Here is an 8743-nt window from a genome sequence, read left to right as displayed (position 1 = left end):
TCACATGGCCACGGGCACCACATGACCCTTCAAAGGCTGTAAGACGGGTGCAAGCAGTGCCATCTCACAAGGTTTCCAGGAAGATTAGATAAGCTCAGTTTCTGGCCCATGGTAGATACCCAATAACTGTTTACTTGTGTGCCAGTGAACTGGTAGATGCATAAATGAGTACAGAAAAAAGCTGTGTTGGAATCATGAGTGTCTTACGGGCAAACTCAAGGTTGCACAAAGTGGAGACTGTTCCATCAAGGGAAGATGCAGTTGCTTGGAGCAATGTAGTCAATGCTAGAGGAACTGTAATGTTGGATTTGCAGGCATCTATATCATAGCTTAAACAGGAAGATTTTTGTGCCAGGTGAGAAGTGAGCTCTGACACTCGGTCACTCTAAAATCCAGCTTCGAAGGCTTCAGCTTATTTTCCCTTCTCACAAGGCTTAGTCAAGTACAGGGGGCAGAGACTCCCTCCGCTGTTCTCCCAAGGAGGCTCGGAGGAGGAAGAACATGCTCCAGAGTGCCCTTCTCCATTTCTCAGGGCCCAGAGGAGAAAGAGAAACATAGCTCTGGCCCCAACAGAGCCAGCAGGAGGTACGGAGGGAAGTTCCTGCAGGTGACATTCCTTTGAGAGACATTATGGTTGTGGATGGGGCCAGGGGACAGAAGATCCCCCACCTCCTACCTTCTGGAGTCGCTTGCTATTCTCTGTTGAATGCGATTCCTTATTATATCATCTATTCAAGGAAAACTGAGGTTGCAAATAATACATGAAAACACATTTTCTTCATGGTTATAGCTGAGTGGGGGTACCCAAAATACATCTCCTGACTTTTAGAAGCATTTCTTCATAAAACAATGCAGACAATGCCCAGTTCTTTCTTTCTTTCTTTTCCAGAATGAATGCCCTGGGTTCAGTGATATCTCTTTTTGTTTTGAGTGTTCCCTTCCTCATTTTTTTTTTTTTTGGTTAGCAGGTTCAGGTGTGGGCAAACAACTGATTTCTTCTCACAAGGGAAACTAAATATTGTTTTAACATCAGATGCTAATAGAATCGAAATCCTTTTCAGGGTGTTTTGAAAGTGTGATTGTGAAAGACAAAAGAACCCTGGGGATGGGTTAACTCAAGGTTACGCCCACTGGAGAGGGGGAGCAGAGAGCAGAGGGTTTCAGGGATCCAATGAGAAACACCAAGAGTCAAAGCTGGGGTCTGTGACAATTATGCCACCTGGGCCACAGGCCAGATATTTCCTTGGATCTCTGCCTGAAGGAAATCTTCTCTTAAAATAGCAAATTTAATACGGATATTATCCTAAGACAAAACCCACTTATCTTCTGCATATTCAACGCCTGGCAATATAAGCTCTGTGCTTTTGGTTAGAGGTTAGCACCTCTGTGCCCATCTCAAATCTTCTTTCTGACTTCTTGCTAATGCCGTACCTAAATGCTAAGTTACCCCGCTGTTGTCCAGCAAAGCTTTGTTCTACTTGGCAAAGAGGAGAGGGGCTTTTCCACATTCTCCCTAATTCCTCCCCTTTTCCCACTGCCTCCTGCCTCGTTTCGATTTAAATCCTTTGGGAACATGGATCCCACCTTCCACAGACTCTTTGGAGATCCTACGCCTTGTTCATTGTCCCCCTCTTTTAATAAATCTGTTCTGAAATGCTCATATAATCCCAAATCACCATTTTCAGCGAGCCTTTGCCAGGGTTTGACTCCAGTCTTTCTTCACGTATTTTCCCCCTCCTCCAAAAAGGTAGCATGCAGAAACCCAAGGGTAGTGCCAGGAGAATGGAAAGTCTGAAAAGGGCATGGGGCAAGTCCCAGTTTCACTGTTTAATTTGTCTATGACTCTCCAGAGCACAGGATACGACCATGATAAACACGAGCAAACTCAACAGCAAGCTGCCTGGAGGCCTGTGACAAACGGAAATGGTGCTTTTGGGATGCGGCTGGATCTGGGGAACACTCTGCTCTGTTTGGCGGAAGGGAGCTTGGAGTGGAATCCACACCCTCTCTCCAGTGTTTGGAGTAAAGGATCACGAAGTCATGGAATTAGCAACTTGCCCAGGGACATACTCAACCCTCTAGTTTCTCCAGGTGGTGTCTAGATTCCAGGATACTTCTTTTCAGATCCATAAGGTCAAGAGGGGATAGCTTCCTATGTAAATTGGTTGAGGTCTCCTAGTCTGGGGGGATGAACTCGGGAAATGGTATAACCAGGTGGCCTCCATGGATTTGGGGATAGCACCATCTCCAATTCTGTACCTCCTCAGGTCCTCCCCATGCTGTCTGTGTCCTGCCTCCTTGGCCACAAATCACAGCCACTAAGAGGGAAGTAGATGGTGACCAAAACAGTCCTGATCTTGATTGGGGCAACAGTTAGTTGCCCCAATGTAAAATGTAAAAATGTAAAATGTAAAATTGTAAAATGTAAAATGTAAAAATTTGCATGTCAAAATTCATAGAACTGTACAACTAAAAAGAGAACACTCTACCATATGTAAATTATACTCCAATTAAAAATAGATTAAAAAGAAATTACAGCCTCTTCAGAACACTAATGAAAGCCTGATTTAAAAAAAAAATGGAAAAAAAAGACACCCAACTGTGTACCAACTCCCTCTTCCTCCTTCCATATCATGAAGTAGTCACCATTTGAATGGTAAACCTTCCTCCCCTGGGCCAGGAACATGGCCTTTGTGTGTCACTGTGCACCTGCAGGTGGATACTGTTGCTCTGCCCTCTCCACACAGTCATGCAGCCTTCCCTGGGCCACTGTGGGCTGGAAGTGGGGGAGCCGGAACTCAGTCCTGGTTTGTGTGCCTCTCAATTTGTTCTCTCTCCCCATCTACCACACATTCACACTGGGTGAGTGCTGACCTTTGGCAGCCCCACTCTTTAGGCAGATAGAGCCCCAGAAATCCAGTCATTTCAAGTGCTATGTTGCGGCAGGTGGATGCTCATGGTGTCTTTTGACAATAGGAAGCCACATGTTTTTCTTTGTAGAAAGTCAATACTCCCATTCTAGGCATTTTTTTACATAAGTTCTCCCCCATTTCAGAAGGTGCCCCCACTGTTAGGCACTAAAGTCCCTTCCTTCACAGGATTGAGGTCCCTGCCTTTCAGTTCATATAAAGTTGATGAAAGTTGGAAAGAAGGACATGATCATCCTGCCAACCCCTCCCTGAAAAGCAGAGGCGTGTTAAGCCTCAATTTCACAAGGACCCCAGAGCTTTTGATAGGCTTCTCTTACTAGGCAGACCCAAGCCCCTCATTAGAGCCTGCCACCACTGACCCCTGGCTCTTAGGACAAAGCCCTCATCCTTGAGGTGGCATAGAAGGCATTAGGCTCCTGCTCATGTGCCTGCCAGTGCCTCACACGCCCCTGTGGTCTGTGTTTTGGTCACATTGAGCCCTTCAGTGCCTCCCACTGCAAGCTCTTTGCACATGCTGTTCCCTCTGCTTAGAGCTTACAGGAACACCTTGTGCCCCGCCCCTTCCTTTCCTAGTTAATGCCTAGGTACGCTTCAGAGGAGGTCATCTCCAGCCACTTTCCTGGGGAAAGCCTGCTCTGAGTCATGGGCAACTTCTTTTATCATCATCTCTTAGAAAGTACATTCCTTTCCTGCACAGTGCTTATTTAGGTTTAGAACTGTACTCTCATTTCTGTGCTTATTTGATTAATGCCTGTCTTTTGCCACTAACCTCCAAGCTCCATGAAGGCAGAAGCTGCCTTTGTAGACTCATCGTTTCGTCTGGAAACCTGTTGCACCACCCGAGAGAAGCACTCAGCGAACTGTCCACATGTATACCCCCATGCATGCTAGTCAGCAAGACAGTTTCCAGGGTGTGCTGCTGGCTGATGGTGTACACCATGGTGGAGCTGTCTCAGAAAACACAGCCCTAGGATTCTAACATTTGTCCTTAAGGAATCTGAGGCTATGCTGTCATCTACTTATGGAATGAGAATGTGGGAGATGGGGGTAATTCACTACCTCCAACCTCTCAGAGAAGAGTGTCAATGCCCACATTTGCTAGGATTCATGTCTGGTTTCTGAGGCAGTGCCGCCAAAACGTGCTATATTTAGTTGATCCTTTGCATCCACCTCTAGCATCTAAGGAATGCCAGCTATGATGACTTTAATGAAAGTGAAGCCAATACTTCACAGATGAGTGTGAAACTCATATGCATCTTTGCTCACAGATCAGAGCCGACAAACTGGGCAAGTATCCTGCTGAGTGACAGCCTGTCATGTCCAAATACCATCTTCCCTGACCATCTGGGAAAATGGAACACCTGGCTTGCCATGGAACAGTACATTAAAGACAATTGTAAAAGAAAAAGCAAGATCTCTGACAGATGGAGGGATGAGCAAAGGCTGTTTCTACCTGTGGCAGAAAATGTTTTTATTCACAATGGTGTCAACAGCTGTGACTCCTGGTCTTAGCAGGCAGAACAAGATGACCATCGAAGCAAGCCTTCCAGGCAGGTGACATATGTCGGTGGCTTTCAGGATCCTGGCTGTATGTCTCATGACTTCAATTCATTGCAGTCTTCTGTACACAAACTACAAGGGAGGGTTTCATGCAACCAGTTGTTACAAAAGCCTGGGGTTGATGGAACTAAAGCTGGCAGCACTGTTGATGGGCTCCAAACACAGCCCCGACAAGTGCTCAGTGCACCTCGTTGCTGCCGGGAAATGAAAAGGCCCTGAAGCTGAAGAAGAGAGCAGTGGGTAGGCTGACCCCCCGCCCCCACCCCGCCGCCACCTGCATGACTTATGACTGCAGGGTCAAGGGCAGTGTTCACACTCATTTTCCAGTGGTGATGGAAGGAGGACTAAGCAGAGAAGCGTGCTATCTCCTGCCCTCCCACCATTTGATTCGCGTGTCTCCCTGGTGTCTCTGCCAATGCAGAGTTTACAGCTGGGAAGAGCTCAAAACTCGAACCTCCCTTGGCACATATTCCAAGTGGGAAACTGAGGTTTAGAGAGGTTAAATCACTGCTCACGGGGTAGCTGAGGCTGAGGTGTCCTGCCTCTCAGAGACTTTTCTTTCCATCACCTGAAGCTGCCTCTCCTTCAACCTTCATCAACTAAGTTAAAAAGGCTGACATTTCTAAATAGAATGTGTCTTATTCCATGCTAATCTGGGCAGCCACACACTAGTGTTGCCAAGACTCCTGGTAGGTGCCCTGTCTTGCTTATCAGAGAGTTTGCCCAGTCTGATCACTGAGAGACTAAAGAAAGGACCCCCAACCCCACGTACAAGCTGGGAAGAAGCCCTGGGGACCACTGCCAGTGCTGTGAACCCCTCACCTCACTACTATCAACCTGGGTGGTCCTTGGAGTTCCGTTCAACCATATTCATCAGTGCCCATCCTGGCAGGCATTGTCAGACACTGAGGAACAAAGAAATAATGCAGTTTTAAAAAACTCCAAGTAGTTATGGTTACACGAGACCCACAGACATGGAGACTGACTTCAGATGCCCAAGGTATCCCTGGTGAGTACCAACAAATTAGAGATGGTTGATGTCTCTGTGTGTGTGCATGTGTGTTTGCAGGATCAGAGGGTTCTCTGACTTAGTTTTGAAACTTCCATTCCACAGTCATGTCTCCAGTATGTAGTACAGACATGGCTACCCATTCTCTCAGAGTGGTCTGTGAGGCTGACCACTCTGAAGGGCATAGGGTGTTGCCCTTTAGCTGTCTCTCCCCCTCCCCACACCATCTCCCCCATACCACCAGAATGATCATCCAGAATCAGGCCGGCTAAACCCAGAGGTAGTCTCTGAATGCTAAGCCAGGTGGGGTCCCCCAAACTTCATACATGTTCCTATGTTGTTACACCAGATGCTAACATAAGTGTTCCAAGTTCTCCTTTGTCCCCTCCCCTGCTTTTATCAGAAAGCAGAATTAGAGCTCCTCTTAAGCTCTTTCCCTTTGGGAAAGATAATTTATCCTTTGGTTAACACATCAGGCAACAAAGATACGGCCTTTTATTGTGTTCAACTTACATGTTAATATCTAATGTGGCTGATGTTTTACTGAAAGATGACATTCTAAAATAGGGGGTGGTGATGAAGCTGCTTCCTCTATCCAAAACCTGGGCTGGTTCCCATCCCTCGCTGCTCTCTGGTCAGCTTTTCCCGCCCATGGCTCCTCTCTCACTCACCACCACAGTATAAATTGCTGCCTTAATGAGTTCTCATGTTCCCACATCAAAGGATTAGGGGAAAAAAAATTACATCATAGGAGCTAGATGAAGTTTTTATCATCTGCTTTGTTATTACTGACCTGGTTTTATGCCTTGCAATAAACCCCATGTCATGTCTCTCCAAACCTTTTCTACTCACAGGAAGACTGCTCCCAGCTCAGGGCAACTCAGGGAGACACCTGTGACAGCAAGCAGATGTTATTCCCAGGCGTGGGGTGAGTGGGGAGGGAAGTAAGTGCCCCAGGCTGTTAACATAAATCTCACTTAACAAGAGCCCAGGAAGAGACATAAAGGGCAGGTGCCTGGGGGCATCTTCCTTCTTCCTCTCTCCTGTACAAGCTGTGCTCCCACCACAAGGCAGAGCGTCTGCAGAGAGGAAGGGTGCTACCTCCCTCCACCTTCTTGAGTCCTCTCCCAAGCAGTGGCTGTAAGGAGTCACACACAGGGACCATTCATTTCTCACCACCTCCTGCTTCCCAGCCCTTGAAGAACAGCCAGAGGTTCAGGAATGATTAATATCCTAGCCCAGTTTCCAGAGGAGTCCTACCCATATGGAAGGATCCTTTTGAAAGCCAGAGTGCAGGGGAGAGGAGAGCAGCAGAACAGTTCTGACACTCTCCGGCAGGTACATGGGCTGCTGGAAGGAACAGGTGGTGGAGCTTAGGTGAGCATTCAGGAGATGCAGTCTTCGGGGCTGTAGGAATGGTGTCCACCACTTGGGAGGTGGCCACGCAGGGTGGGTAGGGGAAGGGCTCCTCAGAAGGTGGTGGTCCTGGTGAGGGGGATGCGCTTGCGGCCGGGTTCTGGTTGCAGGGCTTCCTGCTGGCAGGGGAGTGGGGGGCACATGCACCCTGCCCCACCTTTGCTCTTGAGAGCAGTGGCATAGTAGTCCAGGGGCTCCTCCTCAGCACCTCCAGCACCTTCCAGGAGGCAGCAGCGCAGGCAGAGAACCCGCTGGAAGGATCGGCGGAAGTTGTCGGAGAGGAAGCCATAGAGAATGGGGTTGGCGCAGCTGTTGGCATAGCTGAGGATAAGGGACACGTGGTTGACGGTGGCATCAAGGCTGGTCACGAAGAGGTTCAGCAGCTGCACCACGTAGAAAGGCATCCAGCAGAGCACAAAGACGGCCACGACCATCAGCACCAGCCTGGTGATTTTCTTCTCCGAGCGCCTGCGCTGCTGCCAGCCAGCACGCAGGGCCACGGCGCGCATCTTGCCCACGATGAGCAGGTAGCACAGGCCAATGGCCAGCACGGGCAGCAGGAAGCCCAGCAGGAAAGTGTAGACCACGAAGACTGCCGACCAGGCCGGGTGTGGCCACTGCAGGTTGCAGGCCACGGCCTGGCCGCCGCGAGTCGGTCTAGTGTCTGCGAAGATGGCGATGGGGAGAGTGACCAACAGGGACGCCAGCCACACGCCCAGGTTGATGAACTTGGCCACGCTGGGCCGCCGGTAGGTCGCTGCGCGCAGAGGGTGCACCACGGCCACGTAGCGGTCCACGCTGAGCACCGTGAGACAGAAGACGCTGGTGAACATGTTGAGGCCGTCGACGCTGAGCACCACGCGGCACAGCACGGAGCCGAAGGGCCAGTGGCGCAGGGCGGCCGACGAGGCCACGAAGGGCACGCTCAGCATGAAGAGCTCATCGGCTACGGCCAGGTTGAGCAGGTAGATGTTGGTAGCCGTCTTCATCTTGGCGTAGCGAAGGATCACGAAGATGACCAGGGCGTTGCCCACCAGCCCCACCAGGCACACCAGCGCGTAGATGCACTGGATGGCGACCATGCCCGCCGCCCGCGCGTCCCCGGGCCCCGCCACCGCCTCCTCCGCCTCCGCCGGAGCGCTACTGGCATTGGCTGCAGAGGGCCAGGCCGTCCCCAGCCCTTCCTCGCCCCCGGGGGGCAGCGTCGAGGGGGCGCTCATGACCAGGGGTGCCAGCGCAGGGCAGCTGAGCGCGGCGGAGCTAGCGCTGCGCCAGAGAGCTCGGGCGGCGGGCCCAGGGCGGGGGCTGGCGCGCAGACGCGCGGCTCTTCCCGGCTCCGCTTAAGAGCTGCGGGCACCGGGGAGCGCCCGCCAATCCCCGCGCCGCGCGCCCCACCGCGCGGGCGCCCGACTGGCTCGCACCGCTGTGGCCCGCGCCCCTCGGCACCCCAGCTCCTGGGGGTCAGCGCCTCACCCAGCCCTGGAGTCGTCTCCGGCCCCGCCCCGTTTTCCCACCTCCGTCGCCCCCTCCCCGCTGCCGACTCTGCCCCAGGTTCCCGGGTCTCCAGTCTGGCTCCAGTGTCAACAGCACCCCCAGCCCCGTCCGGCCCTCCCGGGGTCCCCCGCCTGGCTTCTTTCCTTCAGACCTCTATTCAGATCCCGTCTTCCCCAGCAGCCCTTTGAGGTCCAGTTCCCTGCTTTGCTACAGGGGGTCTGCGGCGGCGGGGCTGGGGGTCCCGGAGTCCTCCCTTTGGGTAAAGATGTGCCCGGAACTGGTCAGGGACCACCTGGAAGCTTGGACCACTTGCCTTGCACTTGACATCCCCTCA

General features: G+C 51.5%; 1 protein-coding gene across 1 annotated transcript; it reads right to left on the bottom strand.

Moving 5' to 3' along the window:
* Positions 1–4376: 4376 nt before the first annotated feature.
* Positions 4377–8307, bottom strand: SSTR4 (somatostatin receptor 4). Its single transcript, XM_054674562.1, has one exon. The coding sequence runs from the start codon at positions 8133–8135 to the stop codon at positions 6969–6971; it is 1167 nt and encodes a 388-aa protein (XP_054530537.1). The 5' UTR covers positions 8136–8307; the 3' UTR covers positions 4377–6968.
* Between the last annotated feature and the right edge of the window lie 436 nt (positions 8308–8743).

Source organism: Pan troglodytes, chromosome 21, assembly GCF_028858775.2.
Source record: "Pan troglodytes isolate AG18354 chromosome 21, NHGRI_mPanTro3-v2.0_pri, whole genome shotgun sequence".
Classification (NCBI taxonomy): Eukaryota; Metazoa; Chordata; class Mammalia; order Primates; family Hominidae; genus Pan; species Pan troglodytes.
This window is presented reverse-complemented; position numbering and strand designations above follow the sequence as displayed.